General features: G+C 39.1%; 1 protein-coding gene across 10 annotated transcripts in view; it reads right to left on the bottom strand.

The window, feature by feature from the left end:
• Nucleotides 1-24,102, bottom strand: part of LTBP1 (latent transforming growth factor beta binding protein 1) — a 175,142-nt gene that overhangs the window by 37,145 nt on the left and 113,895 nt on the right. For 4 of the 10 annotated variants that reach the window (XM_033144488.1, XM_033144493.1, XM_033144491.1 and 1 more), the window contains 11 exons: nt 23,932-24,022; nt 20,059-20,157; nt 16,433-16,558; nt 14,858-14,983; nt 13,360-13,479; nt 11,381-11,500; nt 7,284-7,406; nt 5,911-6,033; nt 5,260-5,382; nt 4,428-4,553; nt 1,512-1,637 (listed from right to left, as the gene is read on the bottom strand). In XM_033144488.1, coding sequence (XP_033000379.1) covers nt 1,512-1,637; nt 4,428-4,553; nt 5,260-5,382; nt 5,911-6,033; nt 7,284-7,406; nt 11,381-11,500; nt 13,360-13,479; nt 14,858-14,983; nt 16,433-16,558; nt 20,059-20,157; nt 23,932-24,022 — 1,303 coding nt within the window. The remainder of the gene's footprint in view (nt 1-1,511; nt 1,638-4,427; nt 4,554-5,259; nt 5,383-5,910; nt 6,034-7,283; nt 7,407-11,380; nt 11,501-13,359; nt 13,480-14,857; nt 14,984-16,432; nt 16,559-20,058; nt 20,158-23,931; nt 24,023-24,102) is intronic. The other 6 variants (XM_033144486.1, XM_033144489.1, XM_033144494.1 and 3 more) reach the window with 2 other exon arrangements.

The following is a 24,102-nucleotide window of genomic DNA, read 5'->3' as shown; positions in this document are numbered from 1 at the left end:
CATTGACTCAAAAGGTTGAGCTTCAGGAATGCATCTCTGTTCAGTCAGCAAATTATATGAGAATGCCTGAAACACTATCTTGGTAAGGGATCATTTCAGCAGGACATACAGTGAATCTCTGTTCCAATACTTTTCTGCTAGAAAAGCATTACACTAATGAATTCTGCTGCCCAAGTTGCACATTTCCCTTTCATTGTTGGGGCCACTGTATCGTCCTTCCTTTGTTTTCTTGTGACTCTTGCAAATAAAATCATAAACTTGCTGCATCACACAAGAATGCTTGCTTGTGTGGCGCACATATATGGTCTGGAATTTCTCACTTCACCCTCACTTATTCCAGACCTTCCTGCAGTTTCTTATGCTTCTATGCTCAATAAGGTCATGTGCTAAACAAATCCAATAAATGAACTGTGTAGGATATTGTAGCTATATTTGACTTAAAGATTATACCGAGGAAGCAGATTTTCTTTTAAACCCTGAGAAATTTCCTGCTGGCTTACCTGAAAATTCTTGGGTAACTGTGTGTATCTATTTATGCATGTGCTTCTCCACATGTATCTAATTTCCTGCAATAAAGGTTTTTGCCCATGGGATGATATAACATTATTCCTACAGGGTCTATATTCAAGTTAGAATAGAGCACAGTCAGGATTTTCAGATAGTTGCAATGCATGACATTGTTTATGAGATAACCTGTGAACAGATGAGCTATGGAATATTTTATGTGTGTTTCTTTGTGAAAATCATATACTAGGGCCATATTCAGGATGCAAAATATTGCTTCTAGTGGGTTGGGTGCACAATGAGGGCCCTTTCAAATTCTGCCACAAGCAGTGATGTTAACTACCAAGACAAGAAGCACAACAGGATGTTCTTGAAATATGAGTTGCACGCTGTGTTTTGGATTCAGACACGCACCAGACTGAACTATTCAACTTACACTTTTTCAGCACCTTCAAGGGCCTTTGGCAAAAAGGGAAGAAGGTGAAATCCAAACATTTTCAGAGGGCTTATCATTATGACAGGCCAGGATATATAAACACTTAAATACAATAAATCTAGTCACCACTTAATAACATACCAGGAAATGTATCACTTATTAGCAAAATTAACCAGCATTGACAAGTTCATCACAATACCAAAGGTTTTTTTATGATGAGAAATACATTTTGTGGGGAGTACAGTGAACTCTGAAATCTGTTCAACTACTTTGGCCAAAGGAAGTGGCTGTACCACATGCCAGTCTATATTTCCTGTAGGCTTTGCAAAATTCTGGCCATTTAACTAAGAGTCTAAACAGATGTTACATTGAGATTTGTGAACAGCTTGATGTTTTCAGAAACAGAAGGTTCTAAGAAGGTGAAATAATTGGCTTGCCTTTGGTTCCAGTTCAGATTTAGCAGCATTTCCTATTCCAATTTGAATGGGTAGGCATGTAATATAAATAATAGAGAAAGCATTTACTAGGCTTCCCCTAAAAACTCATTGTTCAAGGAAATCTCACAACTCACCCACACACTCTTGTCCATCCTGTAGATACTGATAGCCCTGATAACAAAGGCAGCGGAAGGACCCGGGTGAATTGTCGCAGAACCCATGACTTCCACACACAGTGCTGTTGGTGCATTCATCCACATCTGAAAATAAGATACATCAATATCAGGTGGGAAAATTACTAAGGCCAACTTTCAGACACTTGCATGTGGAGCGAAACAAACAAGACTAATTACAGATTTTGAATTACATATAGCTGGGGGAAAAAAATTTAGGTGCTGTTTTTCTTACATGTTCAGAGATTAAGAGAGACTGACTACATGATGCTAATAAAAAGCAAACAAACAGTTTTCACAAAAACAAAAGAATAATGTACATGGACAAAAGCATGCCATACATTTACAGCATTGTGGGTATAGTTAGACCCGCAACTTACACACATTTTTCACTTGTGCACATTCAGCTTTATGTGCTTGGCAAAAAAATGAAAAGAGGTGGAAAGGGGACTGGTGTCCGGGAGTAAAAAAAGCTTTGGTAATTCCACCCACCTTTATACCCAATGTGTTTTGACTATATGCAATTTTGGCTTTATGCACTATCCCCTGAACGTAAACCCCACGTAAGTGTGACTCTCCTGTACTTAAGTAACACAAGACCATCACATTTAATTAATAAATATCATGAGGAACATCATACAATGCAGATTTTAACCTATCTCATGGAATCAGATGGATCTGCAAGATCTTCTCAGATGATAACAGTGCCATTACTAGCACTCTCTTATTTGCAAAAGGTTGAAAAGGTTTCTGTATCCACTGAGGTACAGCTCTTACAAAAGCATGTTATAAATCCTCTGATGAACACCATTATACTGTTAGAATCTATTTCATACTGAAAGTTTAAAAAGTGAGATGAATAGTTGAGTAAAGTATGATTCAGAGAGCCAGTTACTTATTTCCACACGCACACTCATTTCTTTGGAAGTCAGTGTGTATTTTTGCTGCAATATTTTATCCACATTTGTTTAATAGGTCAAGATGTCATGACAAATACTATTGGAAAAATGAGAAGTTCCTCAGTTAATAATTTATATTGCCTGTCTAATGCTACTGAGCAAAAATACAGTTCGCAATTATGTATTCTTACATCCATGGGAAACAAAAAACAGGAAACAAAAATAACATAGAGCACTGCAAAAAATGTACTCACAATAAAATAACACGTTCCTCTGTTTCAATGGAATGTGGGGGCAAATGAAATATTAAGTTGTTCAGCATAAGATCCATTTTAGCAATGATATTTAACCAATGCATAAGCTTGAGAAAGAATATCGTAACATTCTTCTATGAAGTGCTTAAGGCAAGATTAGACTTATGCACATAAAAATGAATCCTTCTTCACACTATCGTATGTTCTAAAGATGAAGGTACAGGCATTTCCATGCATTGTCTAATACAGGAAATTAAAAGGTCATAATGAATCTATGCCTCTATTGTTAGAATAGGAACCATACTTTTTGCCTTGTTCTTCAAGCCTGTCTTTGTTTATTCTTTCCCATAGATCCCCTAACTTTAATACTGTTGACAAGGAGGTGGCGCTGACATGGCTGTGGACAGTGAAAGGAAGACAGAATTGCACTAGAATGACCTCATTCTTCTCCTTCTGAGAAAACTCAAAGAATTACATTGTGCAGATGTTCATCAATCCAAATTATTGTCCTGACTGGGATTCTGAAAGAGTCACTTCTGTCAACACTGTAGATTAAGGAATTCTGTAAGGACCATTGTGGAGAAAGTGAAAAATATTTCTGGGTTTGATAACTGGGATGGGTTACTTTACTTAAGTCCAGCTCTCATTTAAAAAAAAAATCAAATGTATATACCTTTTTGCATTTAAAATTAATTGCAGGTGTAAAGATCCTAAAATTTCTGTGTTATTTTTTAAAGCTAAATAATTTTTGACCTTTGTGTCACACATGTATAACTGTGATTATATGCACACTGGCTGCTTTGCTTAATATTATTTGATTCTCAAATAAGAATATTTTACACATAAAATATTGTGGGTCATTTAGGAATGGTCTTTTTTTAAGCAAAAAAAGATCATTAACTAATTTTTTACTCCCCTTTTGCCCTCTCACTCACAGCTACATTCCAGATAGTTCTTTTTTTAAAAGATATAACCCATATAAGCATAATGCAGATTTACTTGTATTGAGTTATATGGCAATGGACAAATGTAGGAACATTACTTCAGTTAATACCAAAAGCTGCCCAGCTTCTCACATGGAAAGCCAGCCTGGAAGAACCTATTGCCACCAGATAAAATAGCAGAAATTTAAAGGTCTGAATTGTATATTTAAAACCCATGACAAATAATGAAACAGTCAATATTACTGAGGCTTAGTTCCGGTCTGGACATCACGACAAACTGTGGTTTATTGTGACAGGAATGAGTCTGGGGCTCATGTACACACACACACACACACACACTCCTTTTTTTGTTTAGTCTGAACATAGCAGACTGTGGCTAATCTTCATTATGGTTTGTCTGAAGCAATCCAACTTCAGACCATAGTTTATGAACCTTCTTCTTTCAACTAGCCATAGTTAAGATTAACCACAGTTTAGAGTTTGGATGTAATAATAAACTGCAGTTAATCAAAATGAGAGCAAAAGTACTATTTATTTGATTATACTTTTAAGTGTTGTCAACCACATTCAGTCAATAGGAAGGGCCACAGCTCAGTGGCAGAGCTCAAGTTAAAACCCCAGCATCTCTAGGAAAGATACCTATCTGAAACCTTGGAGAGCCACTGCCAGTCAGTGTACATGATGGACAGATGGGCAGAGGTCCTATGATTGTTCCTAATTATCATCACCCCTTACTGCATCAGACTTAAATTCCTTTTTCTTTCATTTAGCCCATCTTACCTTCACATGTTTGGCCATCTCTAGAAATAGTAAAACCCTGCTCACAAACGCACTGGAAAGAGCCCAATGTATTGAGGCATTGCCCATGAGGTAAACAGAGATTGGATGCTGCACATTCATTGATATCTGCAGGGGGCAGAGAAACAGCAACCAAAGATGCATCATTTTATTAGAAGGCTACATATATATTTATAAGGAACTCTTTAACAAAGAAAGTTGTGCTAGTAGACAAGAGAACTCTAACCTGAATTAAAGGCTGACCTGTACCCCAAAGGTGAAAATTTATCTGAATGGGGGATAAAAAGTCTCCCACCTGAATACAGAAAGCTCACGGCTGCCCGTCTTACAACCCATACCATTAGTGAGAATTGATATGCCTACCTTGGTAGCCAGTAGGGAGCTATAGATATCAACATGGAGAGTAGACTGTAGGAACTTTATAATGCTATTTTTTATGGTTTTCAGCTCTTGACTTAAAGAAAGCTCAGGTGGCTGGCAAGTAAGAATCCATGCCTTATGAGCATTTCCCCAAATGCAGCTATGATAAGGTACAACAGTGTACTACTTATCCTTGTGGCTCACTGTGATATTATAATATTCCTATAGCCAAGCTGTGTGGTGTAATGGTCACAGTGTTGGACTATGACCTGGGAAGCCAGGGTTCGAATCCCCACTCAGCCAGGAATCACACTGGGTCATCTTGGGCCAGTCACCATCTCTTAGCCTAACCTATCTCATAGGGTTGTTGTAAGGATGAAATACATACCACCTTGAGCTCCTTGGAAGATGGTGTATAAATGTAATAATGATTATAATGATGGTGATATAATACCTTGACAACCCCTGGAGGGAAGCAGCTGGAAGCCATCTGGGCAAGTGCACTCATAAGAACCTTTGGTATTAATGCAGTTCCCTCCACGGCAAACATCGCTGTCTTCTTGGCATTCATCAATATCTGAAATGAATACAAGCAGCAATCAAACCACTTCAGAAGAGATTATGCTAACAGCAGCACAATAATATGTCACTGAAATATCTACTGCTGGTAGAAGCTAGGGAGCCCTCAACAGTTGGACTGGATGGCCCTTGTGGTCTCTTCCAACTCTATGATTCTATGATTCTATGTATGGTGCTGGCATTGTTTTAATGATCTGGAAACTGCTTTGTGACCACCATGGTGGGGAAAAGCAATATATAAATATAGTAAATAAATAAAGCTGGAAGGTTTTGTTCTATCCTGCCAAAATATGACATATTTAAAATTCCTTGCATAAAAAAACCTAAACCTATTTGTCTGCAATTTGGCAGCCTTCAACAGCCTCAGAAGGAGATATTACAAATTAATATTACAGTACTCTCAATAATTAAAATTGTTATGACCGCTTGCTGATTTATTGATTGTAAAAAGAAACCCTTGAGGCAGTTTGTGTGAAAAACTCATAGAAAATTTGACTGAATTCCTCATGTAGACAATGGAACTTACCTTCACAATGGTCTTTTGTAGGTGTCAGCTGGTAGCCTTGGCCACAAATGCATCTGTACGATCCAGCGATGTTTCTGCACTGACCATTTGTGCAAAGCTGCTGCCGCTCACATTCATCTACATCTGCAAATTATAAGACAGTGTTTAACTTCAGAAAATACATACTCTGCCATGCAAAGCTATTTAAAAATGGTTTAAAATACATTCAAGGTCTTGCATTTTCAGAGTCCATGAAGATCTAGATTATTGGGTCAAAATTAAGATTTAGTGTGTGTTACGAGTAAATTCTATAATACTACTGTTCTTCAGGGTAAATTGTCTTCTCTGGTTTCAATTGCATTATTTCTTAGCAATGCCAACTTCCTGGTGGGACAAATGGCCTGATGGAGCTAGCAGTTTCAATGAAGCAGAAAGGCTTTGTGGGTTTTTTTTTATCCAGACCGGCTCCAATGGTATCCAGTTGCTGTTCATTCAAAGCTTGCAATTGTCTTTCCCATTCTCACAATTTAAGGATAGTCAGCCCATGCCAACATCTGGATTTCAGCAGCAAAATGCATTGCAAATTTACAACCAGAAAAGCACATGCTGCTGTAGGACGGTGCTGCTGAATCAACAAGCAGAACAGTCTGGTGTAAGTTCATAGTGAACTATTCATCCAGCACAGTCCATGATAAGAAAAGGAAACTTATATTTTGAGTGCCACCTCAAATTAGCCTCAGGCAGCCTTTGCTTGACAACTAAATTTTCCAAGGGCTAGATTCTCATTGGGTAGTATCAGTGTCTTTAAAACTAATTTTCAATTACTACAAGTCAGGGCATTTGATATCCCAGAGTGGCTGGTGCCACCAAGCCAGATGGTTGGGGTATAAATAACAAAATCATCATCATCATCAATCTCATTTGATATTAATTTTCAAAAGCAGCCCATTCCCCCCCCCCCCAGATTGTGCTAACGTTCATCACAAAGTGGTTATGTTTCACCAGTTTTCACTCTGCCCTGTGAAGACTTTCCACTCTCCTTTCATATTTTATAGCCCTCTTTAGGGCTCCTTCAAATACTTACAGAGGAAAGGGTTAATCTTTTTGCCTCTTGTGCTGTACACAAAAAGACTCTCCCATGGCATCTGATCTTATGCATTTCTCTCAAGATTTCAGAACACCAGGAAGGAGAATGCACAGGTGTTCAAGTAACTCTAGCCCTACCTTTATGTTTACTTTTCTGAAGTGGTATGAAAAAGATTATACCAACACACTGGGTGAGAAATACAACTCGTGTGCTTTGAATGCCCATGATGAATAAGTCTATTTCACCTCTCTTGGCAAACATTAGGCATGTTATATTTAAATAACAAAGGTATTAATCAAATTCCTACCTTCACACTGATCTCCGGCAGGGGACAGTTGATAACCTTGGCTACAAAGACATCTGAAAGAGCCTTCCAAGTTTTCACACTGGCCATTTGTGCAGAGACTGCTATATTGACATTCATTTATATCTGTGGATAACAAAGGTTGGATTTAGACAAGATGCTGTCGCTTACAATATTAATCAAGGATGTTTGAGGTGTTTCAATAGAATTGCCCAACAAGCTTTTATTAACTTTCTTTAATGGTTTTCTCAGTAACAGTCAAACCAGACAACTTGTTAGCTCCGTATCTGTGCTGTTATGTTCAAATTGCCAGTCGACCCTAATGTCCTGTTAGGGGTTTTTGACCCTTTGCCTTCACTAGGGCTCCAGTCTAGTTTATCTCCTACTCCACACCAACAATTTGCATATAAAAAGTTATCAGTTCCACAAATGGGAGGTTTTATTCCAGGCAGTGGTATAGCATGGGATGCTGGCACCCAGGGCCAACCAGAGGGGTGGGAAATGGACAGAGTACACATGTGCATTGAACTGCCTAACAGCGTTCCCATCACCCAGGAGATTGCAACCTCAGAGTTAAGAAAAAAAGAATCATTCCATCGCCTGGACAGGCCACTTCCTGCTTCACATGGAGAAGCCATTTGCAAGAGAGCCCAGCTACAGAAGCACAGAGCTGTATTGAGTCAGCACCAGGTGTTGAAATTTTGTGTCCCTAACAATTTTGCGCCCAGGGCAACTGCCCCTGTGCTCTCCCCATGCTATACCACTGATTCCAGGGGTCGGGAATCACCAGACTGGGGACCAAAAGCAACCCTCTAGTCTCTCCCCAGGTCACAACTCTCACCAGCCCTGCTTCTCATCTCAGGAATTCCCCCCTGGTTAGAATCTTTCCTTAAGCTGTGATAATTCCTCTTGCTTGTCTGGATGGAGAATAGAGGTATGTGTGCATAGAATTCAATGGGACTTACTCCCATGTAAGTGGGTTTGGAATTGAAGCCCTAATCTGCTTTCTACTATGAAACTGAAAAACCACTGGAAGTCATCATTTATTATTATTCTTTTCACATGGACATTCACTTAAGAGTTATGTTTCAGCAGCAACACAAAGAGGTAGGTCATTTTTAAAATAAAATATGCACTTAATGAAATAAAGCGGTGCAATTTTTAAAAGGGCTTATTTATGGTTTGGTGGCAAGAGTTATTAATATAACCTAGGACACAAAGAGCAAAATACCAACAGAATATGCTAAACAGTGAGTGGTGGAAACAAGACAACTTTATTCTGAACTGTGAAATCAAACTAGTGAGACAGGCCGCAATCCTAACTCCACTAACCTGGGAGTAAGCCACACTGAATTAAATGGGAATTACTTCTAATTAGATATGGTTAGAATTGCAGCCATAGAAGGCTTGGTGATGGTCCATTAGCCATTTAATTAACTTTGTCTTTAAGGTGCCATAAGACACTTTTTGTTTTTGCTGCAAAAGACTACCAAGGCTACCCCTTTGGAAATTCATTAATTTTGAAAGGGGAACACACAGTTAAGGTAGCAGGTATTGATGACTGAGATACCATATTTTTCCATGTATAAGACGACTTTTTTCTGAATGTTTTTATGTGATAAATTGAGGGTCGTCTTTTACACAGGGTAATATGCTATGTAAGCGAGGGCTGTGGCGGTAGCAGGGAAATGTAGGTAGCAGGGAAATGTCGGAGAGGAGGCTGCTTACCTGCTCTTCCCGGCTTAGGAAGAGTATTTGGTGAGTGCCAGTATGTGGTGTATTGTGGCACTATTTCTGTCAGCCAGAGTGGGGGATTGTTGAAAAGCTGCTCAACAGCTCAGCAAACTTACAAAAGAGGCTCAACAACTGTTGAGAGCTCCCCAAAATAGGGGTCGTCTTACACATGGGCTCATGTTGTACATGGAAGAATACGGTATGCATTCAAGTCATGTTCGTACACCTCTAGCTTAGTGTGTTGTCTGTACCTAGGCTGAAGGTTAAGATAGCCATGAGCTGTAAACAAGGTTTGTTCCTCTCATGCATTTGCACTAAGCCATGGTTTGGCTTAGCATGGTGTGCAAACTAGTCAGGATAATGGAAGCCAATATTAAACCATGGCTATTCTAGCTTGTTTGAAAGCCCTTAACCATAGTTTTCCAGTTCAGGTGTAACAAGAAGCGACTTCTTGGCTTGCTTCCCCAGCAGTGCAAAGGGAGAACCAAAGTGTCTGTGTGCAAGTGCATGAGGCTTCCTCATTTCTTGGCTAGTTAAACTAAGATTTGATCATCCTAATGCAGCCATTATGTCTATCCCTGTTAAGACTGATTAAAACGGTGCCTTCTCTCGCTTCATGCTCCTAATCCTGGCTTGCAAGAAAACCCTCCAAGAAATGCATCAGAATCACATGGAGAGCAGTGGTACACATTATGGGGCTGGCGCAGAGAAAACACCATATGGAGGCCGTTCTAAGCAGCCTCTGCATCACAGACATAATGTGCAGATCAGCCACAGGAGTTTCCGAGATTAGAGTCAAGACTAGCAGGAAGAACATTAAGTTGCAGTGGGTATAAAATTCCCATGTGTGCAAGACCCAACTAGTTTCTGGGGTTTTACCATCTACTATTCCAGACATTTAAGTTTTTATCTACAAAAAGAAGGCTTTTAGAGAAGAAAAAAGAAAAAATGGTTTATAAAGGAGGAAAGTAAGTAGATATGTGGGAGGGCAGACAGATAATGGAAGTCTGTCTGCTTAAAGTCATAGGAAATGCTGAGTAAGCCTCTCAGAATTTGCCAGCAAGCATTAACACAATAAGACTCTATCAAGACATACCTATCTGCTCTGCCTGTCATTTTAAAGTGTCCCTTTCACTTTGAACATTCAAAGCAGACAGCACAGGATAAGATGCCAAGAGCCAGAGCCAATGTAAGCAATGACAAAAAACCCCGTCCTAACCTAGACACTGAAAAGCCATGCACCAGGATTCCAGACAACACAGGAAAATATAATTTGGATTTTTTTCAGAAAATTTAACTTCAGAAATGCATGGGCTGGCCTTTTCAATGATACACATTGTAGGCAAAACAGATGAAAGTAAGCTAAAACATTTTTTCAATTTAAAATAAAGTGAATTTTGACAACTACCTCATTTTCAGTTGTGTGAGTGGACTGAAAAAGCATGGCCAAGCCCTCAGAAAACACTATTGTTCTTTTACTCTGATGTATATTTATTTCACTGTGTATGAGCTTAAGGTTGAGCTGTGCAGAGCCTGAAGTGAAATATGAAGTGTAGAAAGGAATAGAGGGCTTGAATGTGCTTTCCTCACATAAAAAGGAATTGCTCTCTGCATTCAGTTTACTCTTGAATGATGCCAAAGCTAGATGTTTTTAGAGCCCCAGGTTACCTCCTCTCTTCTGTAAAGTGAAGCAAGATGAATGCCTGGATTGCTGAAACTGCACACCAAGGAAGTTGAACAGGGAAACTCAGAACATGGTAGCATCATATCACATGTTGACCCAAGGCAGGGCCTTCTCAAAGATGGTTCTCTGTTTGTGGAATGCCCTCCCTCATAACTGACTTTTGGGATAAATTTAAAAAACATTCCTGTTTAACAAGGCATTTGATTCCTGAGAGGTACTGCTCATGGCAAGCTTGAAATTAGCAAATGTGAGTGCACGCAATTCCTTTAAATGTTCTAAATGTTTTTAGATGGTTTTAAATATATTTTTTTCATTTCATTTTAAATTGTATTGTTTTAACACTTTGATAGTTGCTGCTCTGGGCTTCTTTGGAAGGAAGGACAGGAGAGAAATTTAAGAAATAAACAAATAAAATGTCTTGTTGTGGCAGGTAATTTCATTATCACGATAGAGGAGGAGATACTGGGCTGCTGGTTTTAGCAGCAGCCATATACTTCCAGTAAAATCTAGTCGTGATGTGAGTCACAGTCACTCTAATTATTCTTTATCTATCAAATACTAAGTCTACATATCACAGTTGCCAAGGGAAGTTAACATTCTTGCCCAAGAACATGACACTGAAAAAGCCTAGAATACCTGCAACAATATTTACAATAGAAAACATTTTCAACAAGGCATTTACCATAGCATTTCCCATTCCAGCCTCTGAATCCATCTCTGCAAGGGACACATTGGTAAGAACCAGGACTGTTAATGCACTCTGCATCTGAACAAGTGTGTGGAATTGTGCATTCATCAATATCTTTAAAAAGAAAACAAACGAAGTTTAAGATTTTAATAATCCATAAAGAGCAAGGGAATCTTAATGCTATAATAGAATTTGGGATGGTATATTTTGAGCATTGGGTGCTACTGTCCTGAAGATGCAGATCTGAATGGAATCATTGACGTACACGATGTGCTAGAATGCTGTGCTTGGTTAAATGATGCCTAAGGTTAAATCTCCATTCACCTATGATGCTTACTAGGTGGTCTTAGGCAACTCCCTGTCTCTTAGCCTAACATACCGGTACCTTAAAGAAGAGCTTTCCAAACTGTGTGCCATGACACATTAATTTGTGCAGTGTGTAGGTGTGTCGTGCAAACACTCCCTGTTCTCCTCCCGGTGCTGGAAAGGGGCTAGTTTAACTTCCGGTTTGCTGGCAAAACTGAATTACTGTGTCACAAAATGATGCATGTCTAAAAAGCATGTCACCAACATGAAAAGTTTGGAAAGCTACCTTACAGGGCTGTTGTGAAATTAAAAACACTGCTATGAACTCCTTGGAAAGGAGGACAAGAGGTAAAAAAATCAGGAAATAAACACACACCTGATATATTTCAACTAATGATTAGACATATTTTAAAATTACCTTGCTAACGTAGGCAAAGATCCTAAGCTTATTTATTTGGAAACATGTTCCACTGGGTAAACGGGTTTCGTTTTGAAGCTAAAATCTAAACATTTAAAACCACCCTATCAAAACAAATTTAATATTTATATAAGCAACCACAGAGTTAAGGATATGACAATTTTTGGGTTTTGAAAGATCCCTGGTATACAGATTTTATTTTTTTAAATAATGCCAATGAAAACTTAGATGTATAATAAATTATCAATGTGAAAATTAAAACATATGTCTGGAATAAGCTATATAAAAATACATAGAAATCTAAAATTACGAATGGTGCCTTGCACCTATCTTACACAGCTTCTTGAAATGTAATCTAAACTATCCACATAGTTTGCTGTAGTAATGAACATAAAGGAAATTTTCACACCCTTGACACCTATGAGCACCAAATTGCAAAATCTATATCTAAAGCCGCCTTTTAATTTTTTAAAAATGAACATAAACCCAGTAATTCTTATACTATCAAAAGCTGGAGCTGAGAGACTGCAGAAGAATATGCTAGTTTAAAAAAGGCATAGTCTGATCGAAGGTGACAGGTATGAAAACAAAGACACTGATGATTAAGTAGGAGTAACTAAATATTATTTTAATTTATGAATGAATTTATGTTGGTTTTTCTTTTTTAACTCAAGGGGATATTCAGGCCAAAACCTAACTTCACATGCTTTGTAAGTTAGACGTGCTGGGATGTTTTGTTCTATAAAACAGTGGATTTTTGCCAATATTTTATTCCAAACCACAAGTGGATTCCTTTGTAACAAGTGAAGTGATGAACTTCATTGTCAATGGCAGTGTTTTTCAACCACTGTTCCGCGGCACACTAGTGTGCCGCGAGATGTTGCCTGGTGTGCCATGGGAAAAAATTGTTTATTTGATTCCTATTCAATAGAATTACTTTATATATAGTCAATATAGGCACAGAGTTAAATTTTTTTAACATTTTCTAATGGTGGTGTGCCTCGTGATTTTTTTCATGAAACAAGTGTGCCTTTGCCCAAAAAAGGTTGAAAAACACTGGTCAATGGCAATTTTTATAAATAATTTCAACAGAACAAATTTACAGAAGATAGTGAGGTTTCCAACTTTAATTTTAATAATTTTCACAAATTATGGCACAACTTCCTCAGATGGCATTTCCAAAAGGATTAAGGAAACTAATAATAATGTCTGTGGATGATTATTCCAACATTTTGGAGCGACAACCTACCTTCACACTGGCCTCTCCTGTTCATACGGAATCCAGTGTCACAAGCACATATGTATGAACCAATGGTATTTATACAGCGTCCTTCCCCACAGGTGTGAGATCCAGAACATTCATCAACATCTAGAAACCAAAATGAATACAAAAGTTTAATACTGTAAATACACTAGTCTTCCTTTTTTTTTTTAAGAATACACACATTTACAGAGGATGAAAGTCAACATCATTCCAATATGATTGTTCAATCAGTGCAAGCATTCCTAGTTGTCAGCTGCAATTATCTCCTTTCTCTTACCCTTGCACACTATTGTAAGGGTGCTCCCAACTCTCCAGAAAGTCCTGTTGCACTAGTGGAATCCTTGCACTAGCTTCTGTTAGTGCACTGGGTTAGTTGAATCTGCCCATAATTCTTATTCTTAGGGCCATGTAAATTGTTAATTTTATCACTCACAAGACTGGCTGCTTACTTGCATAAATAAATAGACTATTAGCTGGGGAGCTCACGGATCTTAGTTGCAACAACTACAACCTGTAATGTCAATATTCTTGGTTTAGTAATTACAGGTGTTACTAGGACTGAAGTCCATGAGTTTATTTGCTTACTAACATTTGCTGTCCTTCAGTCATGGTCCTGATCATGTAAGAGGGATATTTGTCCAGCCACCTTCCAGCAGAGACTTTGTATTTGGGTGACCTGCTACAATACCTCTAAAAATGCTCTATGGAACATAGGAAGCTGCCTTGTACCAAGTGAAACTACTAGCTCAGTACTGTCTACAGCAGGATAGGCAACATGGCAGCCTCCAGATGTTGCTGGACTACAAATCCCATCATCCCCAACCATCAGCCATAATATAAACTAAACTCAGATGGCTGGTTGCTATGGTTTGAAAAGCAGTAGGCCTGTACACTGAGTTCCTGAATAGCAGCCATAGACTGCTACCCATGTAATCTGTGGATACAAACTTGATAAAAGTTCTCCATGTAAGTGTATCTCCAGGAACAGTCACAGCAAATCACATAAATGATACCATGAATGTTCAAAATGGTCCTACGTTAACATTTGATAGACCTTCTTTAGTGTCACTTAGAAATGGTATTCACATTTGAGAGGGACCAATTACAGAGCTGTTTTGGTTGCTAACGATCTATGTGAAATCTATTCTCATGTATGGGAGAGAAAGAGAAAAACCTATCCTCCAAACATATTTTACGACTTCAGCTCTTACAGCAACATTATATTTTCAAGGAAGTATAACTGCACAAATAAATAATTTTAGGAAGACAGAATGAGTAATGACTTGCCCTCTGTAATGGTGGTCAATTTTTATTAAGAAATACTCTATGAACAAAAAGAGCAACCTAAGCATTAAGCACCCAGTCCAGGGCTTGTGTAAATCAATGTAAGTAGTTTTCCAATGACCTCAATGGATTTCAAACTCCAACTCTTAGCTATTAGCCCAAAGTATTAAGAGCTTGTTTCATAAAGCACAGTAGTTACCAACACAGTCTGTTCCTTGTTCACTGGCCATGAACCCTGCCTGGCAAATGCATAGGAAGCTTCCTTCTGTATTTTCACAACGCCCAAGGGAGCAGAGATGGGGAGCCTGAGTACATTCATTAATATCTGTTAAAGAAATAAAAACGAAGATTGAAAAAGTAGTACTCCATCATGACCATCACTTCATTTCGCCCAATGTACACAAGACACTAAAATGAAAGACAGACTCTATTAGTACAGACAGATTTGTTTCCACGGAGGTGAACAATAAAGATTTGGTATAAAATTCTGATTAAAAAAGCAGACTTATTGGCTTAAAGTTTCAGAGTATTACTTTATACCAACTTTCAGAGTATTACTTTTCCTTGAAGGAAGGAACTATACTTACTTGTAAGTGTTCTTTCAGAAAGAACTTTATGTATATGGGAGTGAAATACTATATGCCAGCAGATTCTGGAACCTCTCAGAACCAGGGCTAGTGAAGGGCGCTACTCTTTACACAGTTTTAAAATGGGGCAATATAAAGAAGCCTAGCAGACATTCAGTTCCTTGCAATACCTATCATAAAATTTCATGCACTCTTGTTAGGATTCCAAAGCATGGTCTAGGAGGAGGTAAAATATAAAGACTCCTTGAAGCACCTCAGTTCCTCATTTACAAGTGCCATCCTTTGTGCATGCAGGATAATTTAGGTTGTGTGCCAAGATACAGTTAGGTAGTGTACAGTTCAGGGATGGGGACCATGTGACTTCTGGGCTGCATCAACCAAAGTATAGTGTCCTGATCAAGGCAAGTAATAGTACCACTCTATGCTGCCTTGGTCAGACGACATCTAAAGTACAGTGTCAAGTTTGGGGTGCCACAATTTAATAAGGATATTGACAAGTTGGGGCATGTGCAGAAGAAGGAGACTAAGGTGACCAAGCCTTATGAGGAACAGTTGAGAGAGTTGGGTACGTTTAGCTTTGACAGTGAGAAGAGCCATCTTCAAATATATCAAGGGCTGTCACATAGAAGAGGAAACAAGCTTGTTTTCTCCTGCTTTAGAGGCTTAGACCCAAATCAATAGCTTTTAGTTACAAGAAAGGAGATCTGTTCAACAGTAGAATGGTCTCCCTCAAGAAGTGTGCACTCGTCGACTCTTCTTCCTTGCAGGTTTTTAATCAGTGGTTGGATGGCACCTGTCACATATACTTTAGTTAAGACCCCTGCATTGCAGGGGGTTGGAGTAAATGACCCTTGAAGTCCCTTCCAACTCTACAATTATATGATTCTATGTTTTTGGACTCCCATCAGCTCCAGTCAGTGTGACCAATCATCAGGGATAATGGCAGCTGTAGTCCAACAACCTCGGAAGGGCCCCATTTCCTCATACCTGGTACAAAAGAGCTCCAAAGTTCTATGAGAACAAGGGAGATCTTTTTTAAAAAAATGTATTTTGACCAAGATTAAGGGCCAAAAGGAGAAGAAGCCATTCTTATTTACCATAGTTGTTTCCTACAAATGACAGGTTACATTTCTTCAAATCCTTCACTCACTGATCAGTTTAGCAAAGGCAAAGAAAATTTCTCATACCAGAACATTTTGTTTGTTGATCGTTAAGCTTGTATCCATCATTGCAGAAACAGGTGTATCCCACAGGCAAATTAACACAATGTCCTGCTCCACAAATATCTGGGTTCACTGTGCACTCATTGATTTCTAAATAGAAAGACAAACATACCTGGAGCAGGCCATTTAAAACATTTGCACAAGTCCACTACTATTCTCAATTTAAAAAGGAAGAAAAACCATTCTGAGTGGCTGGGGCAACTGAGTCAGATGGGTGGGGTACAAATAATAAAATTATTATTCCAGCCGCTTGTTATCCAACCCAGTGGCTCAATAGTGGCTGTAGAGCAAGAAGCCAGTACATATTTTCTATGAATCAATACTTAAAATAAACAGCCTGACATACCCCCTACAAAAGCTTGCCCTTCCGTTCCCTATATTTACATACTACCCTAATGCATCTGGAAATCAAGTGAAAGGAACTGGCCTGTAAACATGCAAGAAATGTTTGATAGAGACCCAGGATGGCCTCTTAACTTCCTAACTCAATGTTAGATCCATATGAAACTGCAGCTCAAGGATCTCCTCAGTGAATGGGTCAAGATGTGCTGTGTACACTGTTTTCTTCTTTGTAATAGTTATGTTGAATTTGTAAGTGAACTGAAGCATGGTTTTAATCTTTATAGAAGAAAAGAAACTCCTGGTAGTTATGTCAAATGTCGATGCACGTATTGTAAGCATCTTCCACCTTCTCATCTCAGGGTTAAGACTGGAGCGTGCCAAACCTTCAGGGCTTAAGGGTTGACATTCTGGATGAGTTGCCCCATGTTAAAAAGCCACACACATTCTCCCCCAAGTTTTATCAACCTAAGCCTTTTAATTAAAAGTTCCTAATGGTGCTGGTCCAGATGCTTCCAGGGGCAAGCTTGACTTCATCCACAGGCTATTCTTTAGGCAATAGTTACTCCACAACTCCTGAAAGCTGAAGCAGAACTCATCCAGTTAAGGGGAGTCAGCCCTGACTCACCTTGAAAGAAAAGAACCAGTGACACCAGCAGGGACTTTGTCTACTCAAGCCTGAGAACACTTTGCTTGTGTCTGCTTGCACAACCAACCAATGGTTTAGACACTAGGAAGTCAAACTTCCCTGCTGCAGTGTGATTTGTGATTAAGAAATGGAAGCACAAGAAGTATCTCAATAAAGCTCCATCTTTATGTTGGCAGTTATTTCCACGCAGCCACTATGGTAGATTCTGGGACACCAAGCAACTTTATCCACGCTGACTTTGTGGTTTAGAACTCCATCCTTATCAACTCTATAGCAAAAGCAGTAAAAAGATCTGTGGAGGTTGGGGACTGAACCCCCTTAATTTGCCTGACGCCAGGCCCAGTAATTAAGGCAAAAGGATATGCAATGTTTGCTAATAATGCGCACACTGTAGAAACATTTTTAATATGCACCACAGCATTTAGGTAGATAACCAAGGGCATAGGAAGTTCCATCCTTTACATTATCTGTACAATGTCTGCCTCCAAAAATTGCCTTCTGGAACCTATTCAATACTGAAAGTGGCTTCATATTAAAATGCACAGTCCTAGATGCTGAGAGAAGTTATGGTACTGAAATGAATACTGATTATACAATTTGCCCAGACAACTATCACAGAATATGAAATAGTGGGATCTGCAGTCTATTATTATTATTATTAATCATTTACTTTTACTACAGACATTTTACTGATACACAGAATAGCACCTGTCATTTATCTCATCTGTCCTAAAATGAATTCTCTTATTTGGCCCAAAGGATCACCCAGCAAGCACATAGCTTAATGTGCTAGCTAACAATGTAATCTATTAATAGCATATACATTTTTTTTTAAAAAAAGAAAGCAACTGTTTATTAGGCGAACTTGACCTCAAATGGAATACTGATGGATGTTGCAAAGATTCAACAAATATAGAACATTCAGAGAGATGGAGATAAACATTGAATTTAGAAATTGCAGGGTATGCTGGAATATATCACTAAGTTTATAGCAAACTACACAGCTGGTAGTACTTAACTAATAAAAACCCTTTGCAAAGATAAATTGAAGCCAGAGTATTAAAAAAAAGTTCCAGAGCCTAGAGAATACAGAAATATCATCACTACTGTTGAAATTCTTTGATCCGCTGGAAAGGGTTGATCAAAATTTTCCTCACAGATGCTCTGGAAGAGAGACATTAATAAGATGCTATGCTACATGGCTGTATTGCATGCCACTCCTTAAAAACAAGTGCACTAGGGGTAGAAAACTTAACATTTGTGACTTTTAAACACAGAACTATGACAGAATTCCTGAATAAATGTAGCAATCATAGAAAAAGAGGTGTGGTTCTCTTGTGGATCAGGAAATGGTTAAGTTTCAGGAAGCAGGAGGTAGGAATAAACGGACAGTTCTGTGAGAAAGGAAGGTAGAAAGTGGAGCCCTCCAAGGACCAGTATTGGAAACTGTACTTTTTAACTTGTTCATAAATAACCTAGGCCTAGGAGTGAGCAATAAGATGACCATGGTGATAATATGATAACAAGTTGTTCAGGGTTGTTGAAACAAACAAAAAAAAGGGTTCTGAAGAACTCCAAAAGGGCCTCTCCAAATTTAGTGAATTGGCAGTAAAATGTCAAATGCAATTCAATGTAAACAAGTGTAAAATGATGCATACTGGGGCAGGAGGAGAATCTTAATTTCACATACATGCTCATGGGGCCTGAACAGGTGGTGGAGGATAAGGAACAAGACCTTGGAGTCAATGAAGATGTTGACTCAGGGTGCAATAGCTGTGAAAAAGGCAAATTCCACGCTAGGGGTCATTAGGAAAGGAATTTTAAATAAAACTCCCAATCTCTTGGAGGTGAATCCTGGAAACCTGCTCCCTGCTCGGCTTTTCCCACCTAGCCTGGAAAGGTGGGACCCTGGCCCTACAAAAGCTGAGGGAGTATGTTTCTCAAAGAATGACTTCCACACACAACCCATTTCTAGATCAGATTCTGGAAACGATCCCCAAATTATTATTTTCATTAGGCACCTATAGAAATCAATGCGATTTTCTCAAGTTTTTATTATGGAATATGGGTAATTTCACAAAATCGCTCACCATGTCCTGTCTGTGTCTTTTCATATGCTTTTAAGGGGAACTATGCATTAATGCACCGCTTATAGAAAAAGGCATTTTAAGAGCTTTGGGGAGGCATATTTGCATAAAGTATGTCCTGAAATGTAATGTGCCTGTATGTGGAGCTGACCAGAAACTGTCCCCACATGCATACAGAAAAAATGCAGTTGAACCATGGTGTGCAAACCTGCAAATACACTCTAACTGGGGGAATGCAGGAAGCAGGTGGCTGGAATCCTTCAGACTCCTCTATTTTATATACACAACGTAAGTCAACTGTGAACTGCATGCTGTCCATATGACCAGACTTGCTGAAAATAAACCACTTAACATACGATTCCACTCTCTTAAACTGAACATTTTTGGCCCTGAATTTTCCTGTGTTCTGCTGCTCTATTCTTCCTGTTTGATGCTGCAATAGCCCTTAGTTATTTTGGGAGTATGCACCCATTTGTCCCTCCAGCCATTTTTTGTGGGGAAAGCATTCATCATACCTGTAACTTGAGTCGGTGCTATTACTTGACTAGCACTTGAAGTAGACACATCAGGGCCAACTTCTACAGGCACAGGAGGAGATGTTTTTTCAACTACTACTGTGCAAAAGAAAAGAGAAAATTATTTACATATGAGGAAGGCAAGTTTTAAAATACGTGCATGGCTCAATGAACTAATCATTAATGGAAAACTGTAGTAGGGTCTCTTTATATGTTTCTAGGTGGTGCATGTTACAGACACCCACTGTGTATCTTCTAAAATCCTGAATTTTGAAGAAAGTGCACATCTTCCTCTAGTTGCTAGTGTGTTTTGCTCCCACAAAACATGCCCAGAGTGCATGTGTTGTTATAAGGAGATGTACAATACTGTTATATGCTTTAGTCTTACCAAGCAGCAAACACATGAACATCTGCTAAATTACTCAAAATAATTTCTTATTTTGAACACTGACTAACAGTCTGACCTATTTGTTACTCTGGTGCATGTGAAAGAAATCTGGAACCGTGTAAAACTAATAAAGCAAGTATAGTGACGAAACTTCACTGTCTAAGCATCACTGAATGAGATGTTTGAAATACACGAGGGATTTTGGGACCACTTTCGGAAAATTTGTTCCCACTTCAATTCACTTTTTGGTGCCTAAGCTAAGTGTCTACCACATTCAGGAAGATGAAAAGGACTTCCAAATCATTCTCCATTTCAATTAAATCTATTTCTCTTACACTTCAACATATGCCCCTCCATAATTTTTTTGCGCATAAAAATTCATGGGCACAATTAACCAAGCACAGCTGCTGTACAACCTCCATTGCGTTCAGTAGACTCATTAGCAATCCAAAGCTTCATGGGTTTCACGGGTTCATTGCTCACTGGCTAAGTAGAGAGTACTTTATCACACTGTGTTGCACCACAGTGAACAGTTTTGCAGTCATTTCCCTTCTTAAGCCTGCTTCAGGCATAATGATAGAAGAGATAACAGTGCAGATGTAACAATTGTAAGGCGATCAGGAGCATGGCATGGGATTGCATGCTCCTCCTCCCCTTTGCCAGAGCAAATTACCCCCTCCCTTCCTTGGATGTTTGGATGGAAATATATATATATATATAATCTCCTTTCAGTAGCACACTCTCATGCAAGCTAATAAAAAAATAAAATCAATGAAAGAGCACCAAAACAACGTAACACAACAAAAATACACAGCCCCCCAAAATAAAAAGTAATAAAGCACAGAAGCATCCCTGGAGCTAGGTAGAATCAAGTTCAGCTAATGTTTAACAAGGCCTGGAAGAAGAGAAAGGTCTTTGCCTAGCATTGGAAAGGTTTAGGAAAAGCCACTATTGAGCCTTCCCAGGGACTGCATTCCAAAAACAGCAGAAACATTCCTTCCATTGGTTGCAATCCACCTGAGTTCAGCAGATGGAAAGACCTAAGAAGATACTCTAATGATTATTTCAATTCCTATTTGAGAAAAGGACGCCCCTTTAGGTACCCATGTCCCAAGCAGGGGCAGATTTACAGCAGGACAGTGCAAGCAGTGCGGTCGCACCAGGGGCTGGCACCAAACTGAAATGCATCCAGATCTAGATTTGTATAGTAACCACCAACTCAAACATATTGACCAGGAAGGGGAAATTGATGGGTCTCACAACCTTTCTCTCTCACAAGGAAGCATGTTCTTGTACCCAGCTGATGAACCCTCACCTGCTATATGTTATGAGCCAAGGGAGTCAAGAAATAAGGAGACCGTCGGCCACACCCCACTAAGCACCTTTTACATGGCCTTGGGGTGTAACAACTAATATTCACTCAACAAAGCTGGGCAACAAGGTTCCCTGTGCACATTCATTGTTTGAAGGCAGAATCAGTGGCATCCAAATTAAAGCAAGCAGAAGTGAGCAGTGTTGAGGGAGGAACTGGATGAGTCCAAATCCAAAGTGGCCTCATCTGATCTGTATCTCCCAGACTAATGTCCAGAATTCTGACTCAAACAATTCTCATGTGGTGGTCCCACTTTATTCTTTTCTTTAAACCATTCACAACAGTTTGAAAGTGGGCAGTAGCTGCCTTATGCAGTGAAAACTGTCTTACAAATACCAACTGAAAGTCATGGGATATGATAATGTTCTGTTACTAGCATGAACACTGTACAGAAAACATGTGGCTGTTCCATAGGTCTGTAGGAACAGTCATCTTTTTGTAACTCAGTATCTAAGAGAGTGATGTCATTCCAGAACATTCCATTCTATCAAGGAGGCATTTATTGTCGCATTTGCACTATGCATGGCAAAAATCATTTATAGTCAAAACACATTTTGGTAGGTGGGATTGCTAAGTCTGCCCCCTTTTTAAACCCCCCCCCCCGCAAGCGTGTAAAGCTGAATGTACACAAGTTAAATGTGTGTAAGTTGTGAGTTAGCTGTATTGTTTCTTTGCTGCCTTTACCATCACAGAGTAGGCTTGAAGATAGATTGTTGCCTGTATTTCATAATATGTTTCCTGCCACTTTCTTCCAAGCCATTTCCATAACTAGTAAGTGGAGCTGGCAAACCAAAGAGTAACAGGGTCTGCTCAACAGGCAAGAGTATGGGGGAACTATTGATGCTCTGCGAACTATTCCATCACCGTTCTAACATATCCACTGATCATGCAGAGAAGAAAAGCCATTGCAAGCCTAAACTGCATCAGGAAATGATCTGACCCAAACAAGGAGAAATTACAATCTTTATGCCACATTGAAAACATTAAAACCAAACCTTTGCATTGATGCTGAGGTCCTGATTGTCCAACACAAATTTGAAATAATCCAGGGATTGTGGGAGTATGAGATGGAATCCTTAGGGACTACAGCAAAAGACAACAACCAACATGACCAAACCCTCAATCCTGTATTGGTGTTGGACTGAGAAAACAGGATGGAACAGCTGAGAGAGGTCAGCTGCTTCCAGGCTCATTCTTCCAGGCCCAGTAATGCAAGCCAAATCATCACCCACAATCAAGACATATATCATTGCCGTTTTACTGTTAACTGACCTGACATTATACACAGCATTATCTGACACAAAATACATATTGGGAGGGAAACTGAGGTCACTGTTGCTGGAAGAAGAACCAGAATGGGGACTAGGCTTTAAGATTCTGAATTTCCATCTCCCTGCCTGGCTCTCCTGATACCCACAGCCGTGGGTGTCGACTTCCTGCAGTAGTACAGCAGAATTATGGCAGCACTGGCCTTAAATATGGTTAACAAACCATTGTTAGCTGTAACCAGACTTTGCAAACTACCTTTTAACCAACAAGTCAACCAGGCAATTCTGTAAGTGAAGTGAAACTTGCAACCCTGTTTCTAAGCGTGGTTTAATAGCTAACCATGGATATCATCAATGCAGACTAAAGTGCCAGGAAAATTGGAAGCTGCCTTGTACTGAGTGAGACCATGGCACATCCAGCTCAGTATTTAGGTAGGGGTCTTTTCTAGCTCTACCTGGACATGCCAGGGATTGAATCTGGAATGTTCTGCATGCACATCATTGAGCTATAGCTGCACCTTAAAAAATGCTAACTGGGTAAGGAACGGGAATTCACAAAGGAAGAATGGAATGAGGTGGAATGCATGAGTCCTTGGCATGCTCCTGAGTGTTACATCTGCATTAGGTCTTATTTACTTCACCAAAGAGTCTTGTCTAGTGGGTTTTAAAAGTCCATGTAAAGATAATAAAATTTTGCTAGATTAAGCCCTTTTTTAAAAAAATGCAGAACATTAAATTAGAAATAAAATTCTAAAAATGAAAGGAATATAGACACCATAAGGAATTATTCCATGCCATCTTTGCAAGGATTCTCATCCATTAAAGGAGGAGTCAAAAAGAGCTACCTGGAAATTGTGGATGCAGGTTAATAGTTGAAATCCCAGGAGAAAGCTGAGGTTGACCAGGTTTTTCTCGGTCATCAAGTGAAACTAATTCCTAAAAGAATGGTTAAAAATTAAATGGGTGATTATGTGGTTTTAATGTGAGTCTCCCCAATTTTGTAGGGAAATTTTGCT

The sequence above is a fragment of the Lacerta agilis genome, chromosome 3 (genome assembly GCF_009819535.1).
Source record: "Lacerta agilis isolate rLacAgi1 chromosome 3, rLacAgi1.pri, whole genome shotgun sequence".
NCBI classification, from domain to species: Eukaryota; Metazoa; Chordata; class Lepidosauria; order Squamata; family Lacertidae; genus Lacerta; species Lacerta agilis.
Note: the sequence above shows the minus strand (reverse complement) of the source record. Positions and strands in the feature narration are given on the sequence as shown.